Source organism: Euprymna scolopes, chromosome 39 (genome assembly GCF_053919585.1).
Source record: "Euprymna scolopes isolate OS-2025 chromosome 39, ASM5391958v1, whole genome shotgun sequence".
Taxonomy (NCBI): Eukaryota; Metazoa; Mollusca; class Cephalopoda; order Sepiida; family Sepiolidae; genus Euprymna; species Euprymna scolopes.
Genome location: NC_136520.1, coordinates 80826412 through 80852600, shown reverse-complemented (window position 1 = coordinate 80852600; position 26189 = coordinate 80826412). Strand labels below are relative to the sequence as shown.

Below are 26189 nucleotides of genomic sequence, written 5' to 3'. Positions count from 1 at the left end.
TTTTCATTGTGGCGGCCCCTTCGCCGGCAGGACGCGGCTGCCATTATCCATGAGTTGGAAGGTGTGTTCCTCGAGCGTGGCCCTCCTTCTGAGATACTCACCGACAATGGCCCCGCTTTTGTTAGTGAGCCGTTTAAACAGTTTGCAGATGGCTGGGGTGTCCATCTGCGTTTTCGGTGTGCCCATGTTCCCAGTGGAAACGGGATTATTGAGCGCAATCACAGAACTGTTAAGACAATCGCAGCGCGGAAGGGGTGTACGGTACCTGAAGCAGTCTATTGGTACAACGTCACCCCTAAGGACGATGTTTCACCCTCCACCGCGCCAGCCAACGCGCTACATACATACCGTGTCAGGGTGAGAGGTTTGGAGAGCAGCTCACTACCTGAACCGGAGCCACCACAAAAGAACATAAAAGAGGGAGATGTCGTCTGGGTTAAAAATCCCCGAGGCCAGTGCACGACTCGCTACGGAACCGGTCATGTCACTGAAGTGATCAGCTCGCAGGCGGTGCGAGTTGATGGAGTACCTCGTCATATTAAAAACTTAAGATCAGTATTCCAAACGCAGCTGCCGCTTGACGAAGATAGTGAAATTGAATCCGTGACCAGCGACCCATCATTCTGGTTCATGACGGCTTCAACGCACAGCGACACTGAGAGTGGTAGCCTTCAAAGTACTGACCCTCCTGCTGATGATGAAGACCCGGACAGTGATACTGCGATGCTCAGCTTTAGGTTCGCCGACCTTCGTGTCACGGAAGACAGCGCAGACGATGATGAAGCCCCGAATCCCCCTCTCCGAAGAAGCACTCGAAGAAAAAGGCCACCGCCTCCCTGCTCTTTCTGTGATAATGAGATCAGGGGGGAGTGTGCATTAAATTGCGAACAGACGGGCTTACCTGACAAACGCTCGAGGTGTGCACTCTGCAAAGCGGGCACGCCCAAAGAAAAATGGCAAGATGGCGGCGGCCGGTTAATATTGCCAAGTAATCACGCAAAATCTCGTGTTCTCTCGCACACACGAGAGTTCAGCTTAGCATAAAAACGGGTCACTGTGAGCAAGAAGGGAGAAGGAAAAACGTAGTCAAGACAAAGACGACGCTTCTGACGACTGAGAAGAAAAAAAGAAGAAAAAGAGCAAGAAGTAGAAGAGAAAGAAGAGAACGATACATGAGAAGACGAGGTGTGTGCGGTTTTGAGTAAATCGAAACAGACAGAAAAAAAACTCTGATTACGTAATTGTTAAAATATTTAATAAAACATTGAAATTACAGTTGGACACTGTGTGAGATCTTTCCATATAAATGTACATACGTGGAAGAGGCTTAATAAACCGACTTTGCAAAAAGCACTAACGTAAACTTGCACAGTGACTGGTAATAAAATTAATTTTATTGGCGAATTATTTTTACTAGTAAATTTTAACGGTACTATTAAAAGGTTAAAAGCGTCTGTTCAAAAACAAACTCCGATAATTTACTTGGGACGAACTAGATGAAAAGTTTTAACCTTTGGAATTTTTCCCTCAGAAGATCTATAAGGAAGAAAGCTCATGAAACGAAAATGTACCAGACAAAGTCCCTTCGGAACCAAGCTGGCTATGAAATATAACCAAAGACTTATCAAATGAAGTGCATACAGCAAATCAATGCAGACGTTGAAATGAATAGCGCTATATAACTCAAACGGCGTCGAAAGTAACGCAGTTATGATGAGAACAATTAAAAGTGGGCAGAAAATAAAAGCGTTACAAACAGGGAAGAATCAAAAGGAAGTTATTTTGAAACGCAAATAAAAAGAGGTTGAAGCGTTAAGGAAAAGACAAAGACCACCCCGTACGGCAAGTAGGATTGACAAATATGAAGTTAGTCCGATTAAACCAGCTTCTAACATTTCAAGTTCTTTGTATAAACATAAAAATACAAAATTAACTGAATTTATGCAACAGAATTGTGATTTCTTTAAGAAACTTATTGATAATAATTACTAAAGAAACGCAGATTTTAAATCAAATTGTAAACGAATGGCGATATGGTGTATAGCATACAAGGTCTGGGGCATACTCAAAACCAGTTAAAAACATCATTCAGATGACACTCATATGACACTAGCGACATAGAATCCTATCTATGCCATTGTTGAGACGTTTGACCTCGACCCATCCCAATCAATACCAGAACAGCGACAATCAGGGGAAAAAGAAAATTCATATACCCACCAACTAGCGACCCGAAGTAGAAAAAGTATTAACAGCTTTTTATGGTGCAAAAAGAAAAAAAAGGAAAAGAGAGGGAAGAAAGAGGGGAATATGAAGAAAGCGGGAATGGAGACAGGAAAAGCAAATAAGGGATACAGAGATTCTTTAATGATCCCCATTATTGTTTTAATTATCCCTATTTTCTTTTTACTATTACTTACATGTGTGTGTGTAAAACGGCAATAACCCTGTTCGGGTTTAACCGGCTTCCTCCGAAGTAGGAAGCTCCATAGGAGTATAAAATTCATAAGCGATATCCAGTCAAATGTATATCCCCGTTAGGGGAGGTGACGACGTTAGGCTTTTGAAACTCCTGCAGGAAGGTGTCGATGTCCTCCTACATACAGCGCCTGGAATTCCTAATGTGGTCATCCATTTTAGTAATGACCAGGCTCAACGTTGCTTAACTTCAATGATATCGCGGGAATTGGTATGTCAACGTTATTATGGCATACTATTACTTACATTGTAAATATTATGGCGTACTATTTACTTACATTGTTAATATTATGGCGTACTATTACTTACATTGTAAAGATTATGGCGTACTATTACTTACATTGTAAATATTATGGCGTACTATTACTTACATTGTAAATATTATGGCGTACTATTACTTACATTGTAAATATTATGGCGTACTATTACTTGCATTGTAAATATTATGGCGTACTATTACTTACATTGTAAATATTATGGCGTACAATTACTTACATTGTAAATATTATGGCGTACTATTACTTACATTGTAAATATTATGGCGTACAATTACTTACATTGTAAATATTATGGCGTACTATTACTTACATTGTAAATATTATGGCGTACTATTTACTTACATTGTTAATATTATGGCGTACTATTACTTACATTGTAAATATTATGGCGTACTATTAATTACATTGTAAATATTATGGCGTACTATTACGTACATTGTAAATATTATGGCGTACTATTACTTACATTGTAAAGATTATGGCGTACTATTACTTACATTGTAAATATTATGGCGTACTATTACTTACATTGTAAATATTATAGCGTACTATTACTTACATTGTTAATATTATGGCGTACTATTACTTACATTGTTAATATTATGGCGTACTATTACTTACATTGTAAATATTATGGTGTACTATTACTTACATTGTAAATATTATGGCGTACTATTACTTACATTGTTAATATTATGGCGTACTATTACTTACATTGTAAATATTATGGCGTACAATTACTTACATTGTTAATATTATGGCGTACTATTACTTACATTGTAAATATTATGGCGTACTATTACTTACATTGTAAATATTATGGCGTACAATTACTTACATTGTAAATATTATGGCGTACTATTACTTACATTGTAAATATTATGGCGTACAATTACTTACATTGTAAATATTATGGCGTACAATTACTTACATTGTAAATATTATGGCGTACTATTACTTACATTGTAAATATTATGGCGTACAATTACTTACATTGTAAATATTATGGCGTACTATTACTTACATTGTTAATATTATGGCGTACTATTTACTTACATTGTTAATATTATGGCGTACTATTACTTACATTGTAAATATTATGGCGTACTATTAATTACATTGTAAATATTATGGCGTACTATTACTTACATTGTAAATATTATGGCGTACTATTACTTACATTGTAAATATTATAGCGTACTATTACTTACATTGTTAATATTATGGCGTACTATTACTTACATTGTTAATATTATGACGTACTATTTACTTACATTGTTAATATTATGGCGTACTATTACTTACATTGTAAATATTATGGCGTACTATTAATTACATTGTAAATATTATGGCGTACTATTACTTACATTGTAAATATTATGGCGTACTATTACTTACATTGTAAATATTATAGCGTACTATTACTTACATTGTTAATATTATGGCGTACTATTACTTACATTGTTAATATTATGGCGTACTATTACTTACATTATTAATATTATGGTGTACTATTTACATTGTAAATATTATGGTGTACTATTACTTACATTGTTAATATTATGGTGTACTATTTACTTACATTGTAAATATTATGGTGTACTATCTACTTACATTGTAAATATTATGGCGTACTATTACTTACAATATTAATCTTATGGCGTACTATTACTTACATTGTTAATATTATGGCATACTATTACTTACATTGTTAATATTATGACGTACTATTACTTACATTGTAAATATTATGGCGTACTATTAATTACATTGTAAATATTATGGCGTACTATTACTTACATTGTAAATATTATGGCGTACTATTACTTACATTGTAAATATTATAGCGTACTATTACTTACATTGTTAATATTATGGCGTACTATTACTTACATTGTTAATATTATGGCGTACTATTACTTACATTATTAATATTATGGTGTACTATTTACATTGTAAATATTATGGTGTACTATTACTTACATTGTTAATATTATGGTGTACTATTTACTTACATTGTAAATATTATGGTGTACTATTTACTTACATTGTAAATATTATGGCGTACTATTACTTACAATATTAATCTTATGGCGTACTATTACTTACATTGTTAATATTATGGCATACTATTACTTACATTGTTAATATTATGACGTACTATTACTTACATTGTAAATATTATGGCGTACTATTACTTACATTGTTAATATTATGACGTACTATTTTCTTACATTGTTAATATTATGGTGTACTATTACTTACATTGTTAATATTATGGCGTACAATTACTTACATTGTAAATATTATGGCGTACTATTACTTACATTGTAAATATTATGGCGTACAATTACTTACATTGTAAATATTATGGCGTACTATTACTTACATTGTAAATATTATGGCGTACAATTACTTACATTGTTAATATTATGGCGTACAATTACTTACATTGTAAATATTATGGCGTACAATTACTTACATTGTAAATATTATGGCGTACTATTACTTACATTGTTAATATTATGGCGTACTATTACTTACATTGTTAATATTATGACGTACTATTTACTTACATTGTTAATATTATGGTGTACTATTACTTACATTGTAAATATTATGGCGTACAATTACTTACATTGTAAATATTATGGCGTACTATTACTTACATTGTAAATATTATGGCGTACTATTTACTTACATTGTTAATATTATGGCGTACTATTACTTACATTGTAAATATTATGGCGTACTATTACTTACAATATTAATCTTATGGCGTACTATTACTTACATTGTAAATATTATGGCGTACTATTACTTACAATATTAATCTTATGGCGTACTATTACTTACATTGTAAATATTATGGCGTACTATTACTTACAATATTAATCTTATGGCGTACTATTACTTACATTGTAAATATTATGGCGTACTATTACTTACAATATTAATCTTATGGCGTACTATTACTTACATTGTAAATATTATGGCGTACTATTACTTACAATATTAATCTTATGGCGTACTATTAATTACATTGTAAATATTATGGTGTACTATTACTTTCATATACACTAATCATCCAATTTTATTCTTTTTTATGTTCCTCCTAATTATATTTAAAAAATTTTATATTTCAAAGTTTTTATTCTTCTATTTTATAATTCCTTTAATCTAATATAAAAACAGCTATATAAACGGTATGTTTGTCTGTCTGTATGTCTGTCTGTCTGTTCGTCTGTCTCCATATTTTTAAACTATATGTCTTCCGAAACTAAAAGTTGCGGAACGGTGCTAGGGGCCTCAAATGATTGGATTAAGGGCCGTTCTTTTATGAGTCTTTAGCCGGATAAAATTGGTTTTAAGTCGTAAAAAATGGGTCAAAATTGAAAAAAAATCGTTAAACTTAAAAAGAAAAAAAGTTTATTTTTAATTTTTAAACACTTTAAAGGCGTGTCACGTTGATACAGCTTGGATTCTACAGTTTTAATCCTAGCTGACAGCACCTAAATATTCTTTTTTTTTTTACTTTTGAAATCACGACTCTATAATAATATATATGAAATCTGGACAAATTAAAATATCATATTTAAGCGTAGTCTACGCCCGGGCAAAGCCCGGTGCCTCCTTCCCCCGCTAGTATATTTTAATTATACCTCTTTCATATTCAATTTAAATGTTCTTAAGGCAGTTTTTATCGACAGATTTTATATTTTGTTTTTTTCTGGATCTTCTCCTCTTATGATGAGAATAATTTAGCTTCAAAATATCATGGCCTTAAGAAGTTGTTCCCTTATTGATCTGATGATATTACTAAAGTTATTTATAACTTTTATTTGTTGTCTTTTATTTTATATATTTAATTGCTCCTCTTAACAGTGTTGAGCTTTATTTATTTTGATAAGTTGGTTTTTATTAAAATATATTCTTTGATAACTTCACCGAGCTGTTTTCCAATTATGTATAACACTCAACCATCATCGCTATAGCTCAGGCAACATACTTTAACCATTTGCAGTTGTCTCTGTTTATGTCCAATTAAACTTATTTTTATATTCAACTAAATTAGCCAATATTCTCTACCCATTGTTGTTTTTTTTGTGTGTGTATTTGTTGTTAGATCCATCTTCATTAATTGATCCATACAACACTAGAATTAAGTTATGTTTGAATCAAGAATCCATTTCAGTTGGCGTATGGATCCGAAACTTTAATTAATTCATTAAGTGACTCATCTTTTACTAAGTGTCTATTATTACTTAATTGAATCATTGATCCTTATGCAGTATAAGGACCGTGATTTCGTCGAAACCGTCGTAGTGGTTTACGGAAAACGCTAGAAGGTGCGGAAAGCTATGCGCCTTAGCCCTAATAGAAAAATACTATCGTAAAGAAAACATTTGTTTGTTATCATTAATTTATTATAAAAAAGAACAATCTAAATATTTATCTGAATTTGAATAAAGAAAATCATAAAAATCATAACAAATGGAAAAATCTATATATGTTTGATATATATGTTTTAATTCTTTGCTATCGATTGTTATTAAAATATTTATTCATGATTTTACTTTACAATGAGTGTTTTTTTTATTGATTTAAATTTTAATTTTCTTTTAATTTTGTAAAAGTTTCCTAAAAATTGTCCAATCAGTATTCAAGAATATTGTTTTAATTTTTCAATTAATTTTAAATAACTCTGTACTTTATACCGAAAAAGTACCGATTTGTCTTACTTATATATATATATATATATATATATATATATATATATATATATATATATATATATATTTACACAGTGATCACCACTTATCAAGGCCCGGAAGCCACTCAGGGATAAGGGTTATTGCAAGTACATTACGTTAGTGTGGAGATTTGATGAAGTGTTTACTTAAGGGGGCGGTTCATTAGGAATTTGTTAACATTGGACTTGAAGACATCCAAGTTGTAGTCCAGTGGGAAGCAGGCAGACGGAACAGAGTTCCACAGGCGTGCAGTTCTAAGAAAGAAGCTTTGTTCATGGAATCCGCGTTTTGATTTAGGCACAGATATAGAGTGGGGGAAATTTTTCACAGTGGATTCAGCTAGACGGGTGTTTTTCGTGAAAGATTGGCGAGGGGGGGACCAGAGATTTGAGTTCAGACGAGCACCTGCCATGGAAATAACGATAAAACAAGGATAGGCTCGCAATGTCTCTTCTGTGGGAGAGAGGTTGCAGGGTAGAGAAAAGGACATCCCCCACTAAGCCACGAAGTCTATTTTGTACTCTGTCAAGGCAGGATAGGCTGTTTTTAGCAGCTCCTGCCCAGATATGGCAACAGTATTCCATCCTTGGACGTACTTATATATATATATATATATATATATATATATATATATATATATATATATTCAAACAATATTTTCAGGCAAGAAATTAATCAAGAGAAACGCGGAAAAGGATGTAAGGTACTACATGATTGAAAAAATAAAACTACTCCCGGACAACGCTTAGTAGATACAGCTTATACTAAATAAATAAAGCGATGCAAGTTCACGGCCAAACCTAATTAAAACATAAAAATACAGAGAAAAATCTTTATGGTGTAGGTACTTGTCACGGGACGAAAATGTCATATTCCAAAATTCATATTAATTAATCAAGTAGGGTATTTTTAATCAAGAAAATCAAATTTTATGACGAAGCGAGGATGGTGTGTCTCGGTCCGTCATTTTAAAAATTCATAACGTTCCCCTTTCTCTTAACAACCTCTTCATAAATAAGAAATAAAAACCAATCTTGTAATAGCTATGATGACACTATTGATTGTTAAAAATTTGATCAATTTACGTGATTTGTAGAATCTGACATTTTCTTTCCGTGACAGGTAGATAAATCATAAAGATTTTTTTGTATTATAGTATTTTAATTTGGTTGAACCCTGGATTGCACCAATAATACTGATAGACAAAAAATGTGAAATAAAAAGTAATATTTTAAGGCAAGAAATTAAAAGATAAGGGATAAGAGGAGGTAGAGTCAATAAATAAAATATAACAAAATAAAAGGACTCCCGGGTAACGCCTAGTAGACACAGACAATACTAAATAAATAAATTTTACTTATACAAAAATGGGGAAAATAAGAAGTACGGTTACTACTATTCTTAGTGCCAGCATTTTGATTGGTTTCCCCTCCTGTAAACACACTTATTCCCCCTCCCTCCAAAGGAAAGCCTTTTCTGTTTCTGGTTTGATATGTATTGCTATTCACAACGAAGAACAACTGAATGAAATACAAACAATTTCAGGACCACATCTTTTTTTTCTTCTTTTTAAATCAGTGGCACGGTCACAATTTATGGAGCATATATATATACTCTTTATTTTTTTCAATGCTTATCAGCAACAGATCTAACACTTATTTTATTCAATTTTGTTGGAAATTATTACACAAAGGCAAATAAATAGAACAATATCCATCCAGACGATTTTTATATCTGTGATGACATCTGTTCATTTGTATGAATGAACCGAAAACCTTTGGTTTATAAATTTACGCACACACGTGACAAATTGCATTGTGGAATTCATTAAAGAAAACAGCAGGAATTTTGGAGCTAAAACACTTTCTTTATTTTTGAAATGCTATTAACAACCAATCAACACAAACTTTTTTTAGGATATTCTATAGTTTAGATATTCTATATTTTGGATATTCTATATTTTGGGATATTCTATATTATAAGATATTCTATAGCATTACCAGAATAATGCTATTTATTATTCTTATTATTTACTAATGAATCATCACTTATCAAGGCCAAAAGCCACTTAAGGATAAGAGTCAATGTATTTTTAACGCTATCAACAATCAATCAAATCAGACTTTCTCGTGATATTCTATACGTTGGATATTCGTACCAGAATAAAGCCATATATTTTTTTCATTATTTCTTATTTGTCACCACTTATCAAGACCAAAAACCATATGAGGATAAGAGTCAATGTGATGGATAAATTGTTTGTTGAATAATGAAGTATTGAAAATAACGAAGGGTTGAACAACATTTGATTCTTATGTGTGTAATGTTTTCATCAATGAGCAATCAATAGACCAAATAAAAGTCTGTATACATACGTGCGGGGTGTATATGTGCTGTTTTATTCTTTTCATCGTTGTTGTTTTTCATCGTCACCATTTCATGAGTGGCCATTTTGTCTTGCGCACCCGTGGTGAATAGCAGCATTGATCAAAACAACAAAACAAAGAATTTTGGAGCCTAAACATTATCTTTATTTTTTAGCACCATCAACAATCATTCAAACCAGACTCTTTTATGCTATTCAATAGTTTGGATATTCATACCAGAAAACGACTATATTTTTTTTTTTATTAATTTACCAATGAATTTCGAAAAAGTCTGATAAGGTTCAATGCTATGTTTGAAATGTCGATTAAATAATGAAGAATATTATGAGAGGATTGAAGATGATTAATGGAATGAACAAAATTTGATTACTTATGTCCATGTACTTGTTGACATTGAATTTGAAGACGGCTAAAGAATTATGTTCCAGACAGAAAGTTCTTCGAAAGAAACCCTGTTTAGGTAAACCCTGACGACGCCAAAGAAAGGGACGTTATTTTCAGCTGAGATCTTTACGTTTAAATCGCCTTCACTGGCTAAATGGAATATTTTTATTTCAGCTAATTCGCATGGAGTTTGTTTTTGTAAGTTATAGATAACGGATGTTCGAGTTTTATTAAGTGTTACACAGTAAATAACACCAATTGGTGAGTTTCGAAGAAAAAAAAAAAAACAAGAAAAAAGAGAAAATTTTAAAAAAAGAGAAAATATCCGGTGGAAATACTTTTCTTATGATATGACAAACAACGAAGCAATCCCATTTTCTTTTGTTTTTATTTATCGTTTGGAAAAGATCGTTAGAGAAACACTTAAAAAAAACAAACAAAAAAAAAAAACAAGAAATTATATTCTTAACATACGTCCACTGTGACAAACAGATGCAAATGATATTCCAATCTTAAGCGTGACAGACGCAGGCAGAAGCTATTTTGAACTTAAGTGTGACAGACTGATGCAAATACTATTCTAGACTTAAGCATGACAGACTAACACAAAAGAAATTCTAAATGTAAGCGTGAATGACCGACGCAAAAGATATGCCAACATAAAATATCCTGTAAAAAAGCCTAGAATCTATTGATAAAATAAAAATAGTAAAATAATCGCAAAAAATCGAAGATTAATCAGCAGCAGAAGTAGCAGAATCATCATCATCATCATCATCATTGGTTTAACATCTGTTTTATTGCTGTGTGATTGACCGCCCCCCCCCCCCAAACTAACCTATCTTCTGTCAGGTCAGTATTTATTGCTCTTTCTCTCAAGTGCATCCTTATCATTTCCTCCCATATTTATCTCGGTCTCTTCTGTCAACTGAATCTGATATCCCGGCTGTTCTACATCTACTAACCAAAGAACCCGCACATTGTTTTAATGTGATCAAATCAACGCAGTCTCCTGTTCTATACACATCTCCTTGCAGTAGTTCGGATTTAAACTTCCTAAAAGGGTATTCAGAGGACTCTAGACCATTTCACAATGAATTTTACTGTCGACAATTCTACGGACCTTTTATTTAAACGTGAGATCTTGCCAGTCGTGATACCCGTCGTCGTTTTTATTGCGTTGCTCACCTTTCTGGGCATCATTGGAAATGCAATTGTGATATACGTATTTAGCTTCAGTTTTAAAAGAAGCACAGTCCATTTCTTTATCACCCTCTTGGCCAGTTTCGACATCGTCTGTTGTATTTTCGGTTTACCCATGGAGATTGTCGAGTTTTACTATGTCTTCCGTTATCCGTCAAATGCCGGTTGCAAATTTCAGAGACTCGTTAATTTTACTTGTAACACCGGTTCTGTGGCGATGCTCCTCGCTATTTCGATAGAGCGTTACCGGAAAGTGTGCCGAGCCGCACTCACTGAACTTTCACAGATTTATCGTAAAGTCTTCGTGTTCGTCGTTGTAATTTTGTCACTTGTCCTGGCTGTGCCAATAGTCGTCTTTTCCAAAAAGAGACCCTTGCAACACCCGCTTTTTCCCAATATAACAATGTACATCTGCACATTGCCTAGCTTTATGACCAACCGTTTCGCTCACTATTACTTGATAGTAATGTTTCTCTTTATTAGCGTAGCGCTTATCGCTATGCTCGTGTCTTATTACCACGTATGGAGAACAGCGAAGATTCACTTAATGATGGCACATAACAGACGACAAGCGAGCTGCGCATGTGCAGAAGACTCGTTAGCTAAAAAGCGACTCGGTCGCACAACTCGGACTGTCATTGCCACTACGGTCTTATTTGCGCTCAGCTTTTTCCCGTCGTTCATTCTGATTATTATTGTGTTGAAGATACCGGCATTCTTTACTAATTTTTCAGAGGAGATAGCGTATTTCACTTTTGTTCACTTGTACGTTCTAAACTGCTCGTTCAACCCATTTGTCTATGGCTATTTCAATGAACAATTTCGCTTTGAAACCAAAAAACTTATTGCTAAAATGCTGAAAATGAAAGAACCGAAAATGTTGGATTTTTCGAGTGAAAACACTCCTTGAATTCATTTTTTTTTTTCTCCTTTTTGGGGGGAAACGATTTCTACCCGCCTCACCAGCCTCGTAAAGTTATATATTGATCAACATTATACATTTACGTATTCATATTATCTACATGTATATATATATATATATATATATATATATATATATATATAAAAGTGACCTTGTCTGTTTGTTTGAGGAATGGTCTCTACAAAACTACTTCATCAATTTTTGATCCACAGGCTTGAAAGTTAATATATACAAGATTTGGAATTACGGAAGAAATTCGATTTTGTCTTTAACCAGTAAAATAGCTGTTAGTGATCAACATTGAAAAAATTGGAACTGGGCAGTCGTAAGTCAATTAAACGTGTTATTTCTACTTGAAATATTATACTTAAGCATATTTTATGACTGGGCAACACCGGTTGGATTGCTAGTATATATATATATATATATATATATATATATATATATATATATATATATATATATATATATATATATATTTATATACTATAAGTGACCTTTTCTGTCTATCTGCTTGTATGAAGAACTCTCTCTACCAAACTATTCTGTCATTTTTTTTTTTTTTCTCTACAGACTTGAAAATAGATATATAAGGGATTTGTAACCTGTGGAACAAATTCGATTTGGTTTTTAGTCCGTAAAATAGCTACTAAGAGATCAAAAATGACAAAAATTGGAACTTGTGAAGCACATGTCGACTTAAAGTGCTCTTCTATGCATGCGCAAATATACATTTATATCTTTTACAACCTTATTTTTTAAGTGTTTACATGCATAAGGACATGGTACAAGTGTAATAAATAAGGCTTGTGAGCTGTTTTGGTTTCGATTCGAGCTGATAACACCCAAGTCATGTTTATTTTTAAATCTTTTTAAATTATAACAATATATTGGGTACAATATAATAACCAATAAAGTAATGGATCTATAATAATAAATAGGAAATATGCGTGAATTAAAATATCATATTTAAGCGTATTTTATGCCCAGGCCACGCCGGGAGACACTACTATAGGTATTTGCAAAATGAAATCCTGATGCTCAAAATGTATGAACATTTTGACCGCTTCCTTTACTTAAAATTTCAGAAAAAGTCAGGAAATTAATCAAAACGTGGATTCCATGAACAAAGGTTCTTTCTTAGAACTGCATACATGTGGAACTCTGTTCCGTCTGCCTGCTTCCCACCTGACTACAACTTGAATGTGTTCAAGTCCAACGTTAACAAGTTCCTAATGAACCGCCCCCTTAAGTAAACACTTCATCAAATCTCCACACTAACGTAATGTACTTGCAATAACCCTTATCCCTGAGTGGCTTCCGGGCCTTGATAAGTGGTGACCACTGTGTAAAAAAAAAAAAAATAATGAAATTCTCAATATTTATCAAATAATGATCACAGAATATAATGAACCTATTATTTTTATTTGAATCTTAGTGGAAATGTATTACTTTTGTTTAAACAAGAAACGCCTTTACTAAAGTTATAGTTTTCAGCCGTAAAAAAATGAATTAACTTATTTTTGTATTTTTATGAAAATAAAGCATCGTAAATTGCGACAATAAAAAAAAAAAGAAAAACTAATTTTTTCAGGAACATTAGGGAAAAAGTCCCTAAAGTTCGTTGTAATAAATTCGATATGATTCGAAGAAAAATTAATTTATCGAACTTACGATATTATGATTGAATTAAGCATTGTTTATTAAATATTTTCACGCAAAAAATTATATTTGCAACAAATATTTCTACTCTTTTTTAGATTTTATGTTTCGCGTAATTTTTATATGTAAGATTCTATTTTCCTTGCTTGAACGAACGTCAAATTTACAGCGTAACATAATTTTTATATAATCTTGAAAAATATTTTTTATGATTATTTAAAAGCAGGAACATATATATAAAATTATAAAAATTATGCAAACGGTCGCAATAGGAATGTACGGCTGGACGGTTTGGGATAAAAAGAAAAAACCCTCTCTCTCTCTCTCTCTCTCTCTCTCTCTATCTCTATCTCTCTATCTCTCTCTCTCTCTTTAACTTCCTGATATTATGAGACAGCCTTTTGACTTTCTGACATTTTGGGCTTCCATAAAATCATCACTTACACGACTTCGTTCATTTACGCTAAAACGAAGCTTGAATTTTTCACTTTTGAGGGCTAATTAAGACATTTTTTGTACAAACAATGTGTTTTTTTTTTGTTTTTTTTTTAATAGCTTAGAAATTTAGTTTACTAATTACCTTTGAAATAGACCCAGAAAACTAATATTTATCTTTCAAAGGATTTTTACAATGAATTTATTTAACTTCTAAATTTAGATGAATTGATTCTCCTTACTCTTTTGACTCCCATGTTTCGTCTGCTAAAATTTTAATCATGTGATTACGGAGTAGCATCAATAAAATAAACAATTCATTCGCTTGTTATGGATTTAGCTGAATACGATATTAAAAATCACTTTATTGTTACTTATGTACTTATGTTACCGGGCTGGCGGGTATATTGTAACTATTCTGTACTTTCACTTAACAATTTAATAAACAAAAAGATATCGTAAAACTTGAAGGACTGTTTGAATACATTGATTTAAATTTAAAATGTTGTTTGATTATTTCTAAAAAAAAAAAAAAAGAAAATTACTAAAAAATAAGAGCAATGTAGGTAGAAAAGTGACTTTTATTAGTCATCGTAACATTTATTTATTTATTTTACACTTTTGTTCGTTTGCTGGCTTCTTTGCAATATATCAATTCAATTAAAATAATAAGACAAACCAAATAATAATCTGATTAAAATACTACTTTTTTTTAAAAGTACACACGAATTCATTCATAATTGTGAAAATATTCAAAATTGAAGAAATAAAGCACTAGCGCAACTGATTTTTTTTTTTAAATAATTGCACATTTAAAATTTAAATCAATGTATTTAAACGGTCCTTCAAGTTTTACGATATCTTTTTGTTTATTAAATTGTTAGGTAAAAGTACAGAATAGTTACAATACACCCGCCAGCCCAGTAACATAAGCACATAAGTACCAATAATGTGATTTTTAATATCGTACTCTGCTAAATCCATAACAAGCGGCACTTGAATTAATGGTTTATTTTATTGAGGCTATTCCATAATCACGTGATTAATACTTTAGAAGACGAAAAATTGGGAGACAAAAAAGTCAGGAGTTCCGATGAGATTTGTCAGCGTCCGAATGTCGCCGTGAAAACATTTTTCATTATAACTTTTTTTTTTCACGTGTACAAATATTTTTTCCCCTTTAGGAAATTAACGTTAGGCTTTAATCTTTCAAATACAATCAAAAAGTAGTCGGAAACCTACAAAAATATTTTGATAAACCGGCTTTCAAAACTATGTCCCCCTATTATTCCTCACCATTTTTGTCCGTACCTACACTACTGTATATTGAGCACAATATAATAATCAATCGAAATTGGCTCTACAATAATAATAATAATAATAATAATAATAATAATAATAATAATAATAATAATAATAATAATCTATTATATAAATCTCAAACGTCGGTTTGTTTGTGCGTTTGTTTGTGCGGTTGTTTGTGTGTTCGTATGTCCGCTAAAAACTTTTGTCAACCGCATTTGACCGTGTCGAAACCTGTACCATCTGAAAGAGTAATCTCTCGTGCGCATAATATGTAAAAATTAGCAAAAAAAGATTAATTCTGTAGTGGTCAACTGGACATTTTTCGGAAGAAGGGTTCACTTTTTGTGTCGCGATATTTGCAAGTAACGCACGCACGCGTATCAAACTAAACTATGTTTAAAAACGTTACTTTGCAAGGTCATGACGTCTAAGTCGTCGTCGTCGCCTTAACTGCTAGCACGTTAGCCAGTGATTTTCCCCCTTCTTTTCCTCTTTCGTGTTTCAGGTTTCAACCAAACTGCCGCGGCTCATTTTTTTCTTCTTTTTTTTCAGTCGCACGAACACTCGCTGATATTTTGATTGACAGAAAAATTGTTTTGATTCATTTATTTATTTCTTAGGGGGAATCCGGAGAATAGCTACTTCTCTCCGTATCGCTTCCGACGCTTCAGCTGAAATATCTGGTGGGGAGTTGTTCTTTCTTTCTTTCTTTCTTTCTTTTTTTTTTTTTTTTTTGCGATTCCATTCTTTTGTGAGTGTATAAGTGAAAGTGTTCAATATCCTTATGTCCAAACCGAACTTCATGTTCACTCGGCCAACACCGGGTATCGATGCTAGTCTATTATATAAAGGAGAATCGTCGTGTGTGTGTGTGTGTGTGTGTGTGTGTGTGTGTGTGTGTGTGTGTGTGTGTGTGTGTGTGTGTGTGTGTGTGTGTGTGTGTGTGTGTGTGTGTGTGTGTGTGTGTGTGTGTGTGTGTGTGTGTGTGTGTGTGTGTGTGTGTGTGTGTGTGTGTGTGTGTGTGTGTGTGTGTGTGTGTGTGTGTGTGTGTGTGTGTGTGTGTGTGTGTGTGTGTGTGTGTGTGTGTGTGTGTGTGTGTGTGTGTGTGTGTGTGTGTGTGTGTGTGTGTGTGTGTGTGTGTGTGTGTGTGTTTTAAAAATTTTGTCATCTGCATCCGACCGGGTCGAAACCGGCACCATCTGAAAGAGCAATGTCTCAAATGCATAATATGTGAAAATTAGAAACAAGATTAATTGTATGGCGGTTAATTGGACCTCTTTTTGGAAAGTCCTTTTTTTTTCTTTTTTTTTTGTGTGTGTGTCGCTCATTTTACAAGCCACGCATGCGTATCAAACTAAAACTATGTTTAACAAATTTATTTTTACCGTGTGCGCAAAAGCGTTTGCCTATAAATTTTTGTCTTTCTTTCGCTATCTCGCTGCCATACTCAGTGTCTCCCAGCGGCTAACTGATTGCCTCAGGGGATCACCACACTCTTAAGAACATCCAGACACATTTTGGTGTTGACTTTCAAGCCGACTTCGAATATGTGAGGTGGCATGATGTGGCCCTTACAAAAAACAACACTACAGACCATAACCGCGTCCGGAAACTTTGTTTTCACTATTTTAGTGCATTTTGAGGTGTTGACAATGGTCCTGTTGTCACAATTTGGATCTGTAGAGAGCATGAGTGGTACAGTGGCACATCTCTGATTTCGCTTGTTGAACATTATGTCACTTTCAGACATGATAGAAGGCGTTTATCCCTCTTGGGATTTGTACACAATTGACCAACTAGGAGATGATCTGAAAAAAAAAAAAAAGAAAACCGGTTTTATCTAATGGAAATGGAATCATGTCTTTTCTAAGGCGACAATTTTATCGTTTCACTTTGTAATAACATTTAAATGCAAATAGTAGGATTTTAATATCAATGTAAGTGCGACAAAAATCTCAACTTTGATACTAGCACGGGAGACCCGATGTTGTTTTGGATTGAATAATGATCAACGAATATTTCACACTCTTATATTTTTTATTGTCATCAAAATCAATGAAATCGTCCATTTTTAAATCAAATCGATTGATTGCCTGCCTTAGTTGGGGGCTCATTGCGGAGCGCTGGGAGGAAGTTTCACATACCACCCCGCAGTACCTTAATCCACAATACATTGCCGTCTACATTGCATTGTAGAGGACCTACTGTTTATTTTATAAAATTATTTTTTTATATATAATGGCTTGGATTAAAGTTTAAAATGCAAAAGTCAAGTATCATACTTCAATTGTGCTCTAAACAGAAACATTAATTTCGAACGCGCCCCTGTCATATCAAAGAATCGACTGTTGGTTTTAATGCCTGGCCTAACTGCTAGTGCAGTATAATAGCTTGAATTACAGTTTAAAATGAAAAAGTCAAGTATCATGGTGCAATTGTGCTTTAAACAGAAACATTCATTTCGAACACGCCCTTATCATATCACAGTACCTTCTGTTGATTTTATATGTCGAGCGTTTCGGATTGTGTGGTCATAAAACTTATCAAATTCACTTGCGATGTTAGGCTGTGTAAGGTTTTAATTTTAGTAAAAATCGCTTTTCCTTCTTTCATCGGATTATTTCGCTGGTCGATACTTATCGAAGACATTCTGATAGAAAACCTATCTACGAACACTGCCAGACACATAAAATACCTTCGTACAAAATTTCATAAAAATCGGCCAAGCCATTTTTTAATCCATAGGAAACGCACACACACACACACACACACACACACACACACACACACACACACACACACATTTATATAATGATATAATAGTAGACATGTATTGAGCACTTTGAAAAATAGTTTTATTTCAACAGATTAGAACGTATTCAACGCACATACACACACACACACACACACACACATATATATATATATATATATATATATATATATATATATATATATATATATATGATATTTTAATTCAAACAGGGTTCGTATTTATTAGTATAGAATTAATTTTCTATCGATTATTATATTGTATATAATATATAATAGCGATTTTGAAAATTAAAAAAAAATGACTTGAGGTGTCATCGGATGGAATTGAAACCAAAACATACAATTATCCATTGTCATCCCTTAGCCTCAGTGCCACGCCCATACACATACAAATTATTCCAGAATAACGTTGTTTAACCTATGAATGTAGATTTGTGAATGCAAATAAGTTTAATCAACTACTCTTGCCAAGGTCAAAGGTTTCGTTTTTTAATTTTGATCCTTCAGCAGCAAATTTTGTTAGTTAAAAACCAAATCGAAATGTGTGCTACATGTCCAAACAAAACGTAACATAACATGCGTCTGCAACCAAGATTGAACTCACTACACGAGTTTGTAGTGTAATTCAAATCTTGTCCGTAGCTGACCGCTAGGGCTATCAAGAGCACCATGTCCAAATACCCTATATATCCAATTTCAACTCTTTAGACCAAATATTTAAAGAGGAGTTTGATAGAGATTTTCACTTATACACCGACAAGGTCACACATATATATATATATATATATATATATATATATATATATATATATATATATATATATATATATATGCATATATATGGAGAGAGAGAGAGAGAGAGAGAGAGAGAGAGAGAGATTAAAATAAGACAATATTCTTAATTTTAAAATCTATTAGTAACATAGTGCCTGGAATTTTGCACGAGGTTACGATTTTTTTTTTTTTTTTGAGATGACACGGTCTACAAAAAATCATGTGACCTAAAATTTCCGAGGTAAAAACGTAGAGATTGCTGAAATACACCAGTACCTTAAATATTCCTGTCAAACCCGATTAGCCACAAAAAAAAAAAAAAGAAAAAAAAACATTGCACCCCTTTACATTGGAGATCATTAGATACCGGAGATCTTTCTAGTCTTATAGATTCTTTCTTCGAGCTTCTTGCCTTTTGGAATTCCGTTCTTGCTCACTGTTTCCCTATGCAGAAATGTAAATGCAATGTGAGCAAATATCCTTTTTTTTTTCATTCTTTTTCACTCCAAATAAAGCGTATTATTACTTGGACGTAATGTAATATCGCAAATGGAAAAACAAATAAAATTAAATAAACCCGACTCGGCTTTTTTTCTGTTTTAGCAAAAAGTATTTATAACCGTACTTTCCAAACAATGCCAGCTTCTTGTTTTTTTCTGTTCATTTCACCTGCCATGAGATTGACAGAACCCTGCCATCTCGATACCAGCTTAAAAGTTTCTCGCCGTCACCACAGTGCCACACATCCATCTCGTCTAGCTGCACTTTCCTTCCCTCTTAGACCATATGCCAACCATAGCCAGTCATTTCTCATCTTCGACTTTACACGTCCATCTTTCCCGGCTAGCACTTTATTTCTCTTTGATCACGTGCTATCCTTTTTTTTTTCGTTATTCTTCCGACGCAAGTCCGCACACACTCGTTAATTTGCATACATGCTCAAACAGCTGTTACTGCTGCTGCTAATACCTTTGCTAGCTAGCTATCCTTCGCGCTCTGTTACAGTAGGGGCTACTATTTCGCACCATATCTACAAGACTTGCATCTTGCTGCACAATTCTTAATTAGAGACGCCTATATAAATCTGGCCCCTAATTACAGTAGATCCTTAAATCTAAGTGGCAGTCAATAAAAGTAAAATAAAAAATTTTTAATTCCACAGTTTTTTCTTCTTTTTTGTTATTTTTTTATTATAAAATATTTTTCAATGTCCAATTATTATGAAATGCAAGAATAATTTTGCTTCAAGAAAAGTTCTGTAATTGTATTTTTCAAAAACAAAAAAATTTTACTTAATAAAAGGTGTATAATTTGAAAATTGTGTTCTATTTTTGTTTCTTTTATAAATTTTGATTAATAACTTTTTGCAGCTAAAACTTTTGTAAATTCTTCTTTAGTTTATATGAAAGGGAAGATTTGCATCAAATCTGTTGCCATTATCACCGGGAAAAATGGTTGCATCATTCTACCGCTCCAAAAAATATCTCACTCCCATCTCAATCCTCTACCTGAATAAGAACCAAATACGTCCTAAAATGGATTACTGTTTCCATGCCTGGGTAGGAGCTACTCGGAGTACTCTATCCTTGCTTGACAAAGTTCAAAACCATCTTCCAAACCTAGTAGGTGATGCTCTTTTCTTTTCCTAGCAACTGCCTCCGCTCTATCGTTATTTCCATGGAAAGTGCTTGTCTGAGCTTCAATCTATGACCAAACTTTCACAAAAACACATTCGTCTAGCTACAACACTATCAACAATCCCGTCATTCTCTATCTGTGCTTAAATCTAAACACGAATTCCATGAACAAGGCTTCTTTCATAGAATTGCCCGTCTGTGGAACTCTGTTCCACTAGCCTGCTTTCCTGCTAACTACAATATGTTCGTCCTAAATTCAATGTACACATGTTGTTGTTGAGCAATCCTCTCAAATAGTTAAATTATACCCAGTTTCTACCACTAACGATCATTACAGTGACCTCATACACTCATTAACCCTTATTCTCGAGTGGACTTTGAACCTTGATAAATGATGACTCCCCTGTCAAAAATAAAAATTAAAATCTACAAATAAATGACAAAAGTCTAAATTCCAGATTTCAAGATGTACATCTATGGCCTCGAGGTATTTATGAAAGAGGATTAGGGGTGGGAAAGGATGCCATAGAGGCCACAACCAAGAGTGCATGAAATGAATAACGTTGGAAGTGTGTAGATTCTGACTCCATATAATTAAAGACGGACGAATATTGAAGGTTGAGAACCGATTTTATTTACTATTAACAATTTGTATTGGGAGAGGCAAAGTGTTCGTAGGATGGAGTGTGATTTAACAAAGAAGATGAATATTCGTAAAATATTTGTAGGTATGTATGAATTGACAAGGAATGAATGTTCGTAAAATGTTTGTAGGTATGTATGAATTGACAAGGAATTAATGTTCGTAAAATGTTTGTAGGTATGTATGAATTGACGAGGAATGAATGTTCGTAAAATGAAACTTATCTTTTGGACGATGGAGAGGGTTAGGGTAGGCCGGTCATCCTGCTGTCGGTGATGCGTGTCCTGGCTTGTAACTGGAAAGCGAGTGACTTTTTCATCAGCAGCTAGCAGCCCGGCGTCTTCGTCTTCTTTTCCCTCCTCTCACCTGGTTTGTGTGATTTAGGCAGTGTTTAGAATTGAAGGCGTTTGGCCCATAACATGAGAGCGTAGTCGGCTTCAGTTCACTGGTGCCTTATTTCTTTTTCTTCTTCATTTCTTTAGGTCGAGTGGGAGAATCCATCCATGCGTTCACTGACGCAGCAGGGCGAATCTCTTCTCTTTATCTCTTTAGGTCGGGTGGGAGAATCTGTCCGTGTGTTCACTGACGCAGCAGGGCATTTCTCCACTTCCCACCTCTCGGTTCCCTCAAATCCTTCATTTTATAGTGACAAACTGGCTCCCAATGACTGTGATATTTGAGGTGTTTATTTTAGGCGCGGAGTTCTGCCATTGGTCGATAATTAGTTTGTGGTTATCTTATTTTTTCTTCCCAACTCAAAACAATGTATAAATATTTCAATCAAAATTAATAATTAAATCAAAACAATGTATAAATATTTCAATCAAAATTAATAATTAACTCCAAACAATGTATAAACATTTCAATCAAAATTAATAATTAACTCCAAACAATGTATAAATATTTCAATCAAAATTAATAATTAACTCCAAACAATGTATAAACATTTCAATCAAAATTAATAATTAACTCCAAACAATGTATAAACATTTCAATCAAAATTAATAATTAACTCCATACAATGTATAAACATTTCAATCAAAATTAATAATTAACTCCAAACAATGTATAAACATTTCAATCAAAATTAATAATTAACTCCAAACAATGTATAAAAATTTCAATCAAAATTAATAATTAACTCCATACAATGTATAAATATTTCAATCAAAATTAATAATTAACTCCAAACAAGTGTAAAATGATAAGTACAGTTTACTCCACTTGAATAAATCATATACCTACTAGTATTTTTTTAAAACACACTTATTATATAATATTGTTTTGTTTTGATTAATTAAATGTATATATAAATTAATATTTAAAAATTTAATGCTAATCATGTTATTAGTATATTAGGAGTATTCATATGGTCATTATAACTTAGTATTTCGTCTTCTTCCATCTTCCCATTTTTATTTATTTATTTTTATATTATAATTTATGATTTTATTATTTTCAACTAATAATGAACAGGTCTAAATATTGCAATCAGACCAATAGTTGACTTTAAGCACATGTATGTGGACTAATCTAATTTGTTGGACGTAAATATATTATAATTCTCCTCTTATTTATTTTTTTTAAATATATATATATATATATATATATATATATATATATATATATATATATATATATATATATATATATATATATAGTTAAAGAAAGCTGTAGTTTTGGTTAGAAGAGCTCACGACATTAATGGCAGAAAATAGCTCTGCCAATCATGCAGATTATTCAGACTATTGTTCTACTCTTAGAAATTAAAAAAAAAATAGATTTATGGCTCTTAAAATTCGTAATAGAATTGTCCGCAGTGGTGGTTAGATTACTTGGAAAAATCAATTGTAAAAAGTGACCTTCTCCTGAAGGTTGAAGGTTCAGTCTTCAGTGTAGGCGATCGAAAAATAAAATTACGAATTACTTTGGACCTCTATCCAGTCATGGCTGACAGAACAAGCGCACGTGAAGTAAATAAAGGGTTCCGTTCGAAATTCTGTCGAAATGTTGGATAGGAACATTCCCAAGTTCGACAAGATACACTTGAAGAAGGTAGGAGATTACATCAAAATCACACTCAATATGAGAACAGTAGTCCGATGAATCCAAATAATAAGAATAACCAATCCTCATCTCAAAAATTCAAAAACACTATACAATTCTCATGTTGAGTGTTATTATCACAATATTACTACCTCCATCCTTTTTCAAGTGTATCTTGTCGAATTTTAAAATCTTTCTGTCAAACTCAAGAATCTTCATGGAATTTCGAACGGAATCTTTTATTTAATCGACGAGGTTAGTAAGCTCCTGTTCTATCGGCAATGACCAGGTAGAAGTACTAATAATTTTTTTAATATCATCCATGTTAAGAATTGAACCTTTAACATCTAAAAGAGTGTCATTTAGAACGGACTTCTACATTTTGGTGCAGCAGCTAATGAAAAGGAAGTCTTCTGGTAATCTTCGACAATAGTCGATCACTTTATTAACTAGTATATCTATTAATCTATTTTTTGCTCTTAGCGCCGTTATCACTGTATTTATTTATTTTTTTTGTGTAGTGGTTGAATATTTTGGTTTAAATTTAGAGACATCATTCGTATGTTTAATTTTTTTTTAAATTCAATTTTCACCCCAAACAAGGTACAGTGCCACTTTGAAGCAAGGGGCTACTATTAAGGACTTAATTAGCGGGGTCATTATGAAGGGAGATGAGTAGAAAGATGTTTGTTAACATTACACTTGAACTTCTGCATATCAGTGAAGTTGGGAAAGCAGAATCCCGGAAGGGAGTTCCAAAGACCCGCAGTTCTGGGGAATTTCTTTGATAGTAGCTACTATTTAATTTCTTTGATAGTAGCTACTCAATTTTATAATTATAGTTTAATAATATCGTTTCCCAGTACTGTAATCTGTTGGCGATAGTCATATATATACTCTTCTTAGATCCACATATTGACAATACAGAGTGATGATTTGTCTGAGAAACAAAATTGAGTGCAAAGTCGTTTTTGTAATAGAAAAAGTATCCAAAATCGGGATAGAAAAAGAAATAACTATGGTAGAGAATAGAAATTTATTCCGTTGTGAATATTAAATGTAGTTGTCCCAAGCGAAAATTAGCAGCATCAATCCATCAGAGAAATGTTGAATTGTAAAAGTTCCAGCTAAAGAATGGTAGCATTAATCAAGTCAGAATTAACAGAACGTAGTTCCTATCTCGTGAAATTAACTTCCAAAAAAAACACTCTCGAAGAGGGGGGGATTCATACAGAAAGGCAGTTATCGCCAAAAAAACAAAAAAAAAAAACTCAGCCGTGCTGATAAGTCGTATATACGGCGAAACACGTGTCCATTGATAACTATTTTATCTATAATAATTAATTAAAAACATAAATAACGAATATATGTTTATTTTTACATGTAGATATTTACATACATATATTGGTCCACGTCCCTAGAATTTCTTTGTTCTGTTTTTTGACTGGGAAAAACAACAAGAATCTCAGCCGCGCTAATGAGCTGTATATACAGTGAAACATGTGTCCGTGGATAAATATTTTATCTATAATAATTAATTAGAAAACATAAGCAACAAATATATGTTTATATTTATATGTAGATATTTATATACGTATATTGGTCCACGCCCATAGATTTTCTTTGTTCGTTTTTGGCGGGGATAGGTTTTTCTTTTCTTTTAGTTTTTCTTTGGGTGTTTTTCGCTTACAAATTTATTTTATACTAGTTTATTTATTTGTTTGTTCATTGATTATTATCCATCGTTGCCCAGTCATGAAATACGCTTAAATATGATATTTTTAATTTATACAGATTTCGTATTTATTATTATAGACCCAATTCTCTATTGATTATTATATTGTACGTAATTTATGATAGTGATTTCAAAAGTAATGAAAAGAATATGCTGGGTGCCATCAGATAGAATTGAAACCAAAATATATGACCTAAATTGACATGAATGCAAAAGCGCTAAAAACATTGTTCAACTTATAACTGTTAATTAGCGCATGCGCAAAAGGAAATGGGGATAGTCATGATAGACTATGCACAATGTAGAAAATATGCATGAGTAGAAGTTAAATAATCATTCAGTCGTCCAATAAGAAACCATTAAAAAATGAATAATTAATTAAATTTTGTTTTTCAAAGAATATGGAAATTAGTTAACCTTCATTTAGCCCCTCGCATATCAATGAGTGAGTGCATCAATAAATTCGTTTTAATAATTTTTAAATACAAAAAGTAAGCTATTAATATCAATGTCAGAGCGAGAAAAAAGTCAACTTTATAGGTATATAGAAAAAATAATGGTACTACGAAAAATGCAGTCGTTTGACCTGCCTCGAGCCGCTCTGTGACCTTGGTCTTAGAGATGCACATTGAAAAAATGGAGACAGATGGACACAGACATATTGAGTTTTATACATTAGATTATAACTATCATTTTTTTTTTTTTTTTTTTTTTTTTTGTTGTTGTTCTTCTTCTTCTTCTTCTTCTTCTTATTATTATTATTATTATTAT

At 32.6% G+C, this 26189-nt stretch overlaps 2 protein-coding genes across 3 annotated transcripts in view; both read left to right on the top strand.

Annotated features, from left to right (window-relative positions):
• The window catches only part of LOC145263896 (hydroxyacylglutathione hydrolase, mitochondrial-like), a 257028-nt gene that overhangs the window by 127898 nt on the left and 102941 nt on the right, over positions 1 to 26189 (top strand). The window contains exon 1 of one of the 2 annotated variants that reach the window (XM_080120979.1): positions 11051 to 11133. The exons of the other annotated variant lie outside the window; for it this stretch is intronic. The gene's annotated coding sequence lies outside the window, so the exon portion shown is untranslated. Of the gene's footprint in view, positions 1 to 11050; positions 11134 to 26189 lie in introns of those variants that run through there. 2 annotated transcript variants of the gene reach the window in all.
• LOC145263894 (neuropeptide FF receptor 1-like) lies at positions 11201 to 12523 on the top strand. Its single transcript, XM_080120974.1, has one exon. It carries the CDS (start codon positions 11375 to 11377, stop codon positions 12392 to 12394), a length of 1020 nt encoding a protein of 339 aa, XP_079977100.1. The 5' UTR covers positions 11201 to 11374; the 3' UTR covers positions 12395 to 12523.

Excerpts from the sequence above, each read along its gene's own strand:
- LOC145263894 (XM_080120974.1), top strand. The coding sequence starts at position 11,375 with ATGAATTTTACTGTCGACAATTCTACGGACCTTTTATTTAAACGTGAG.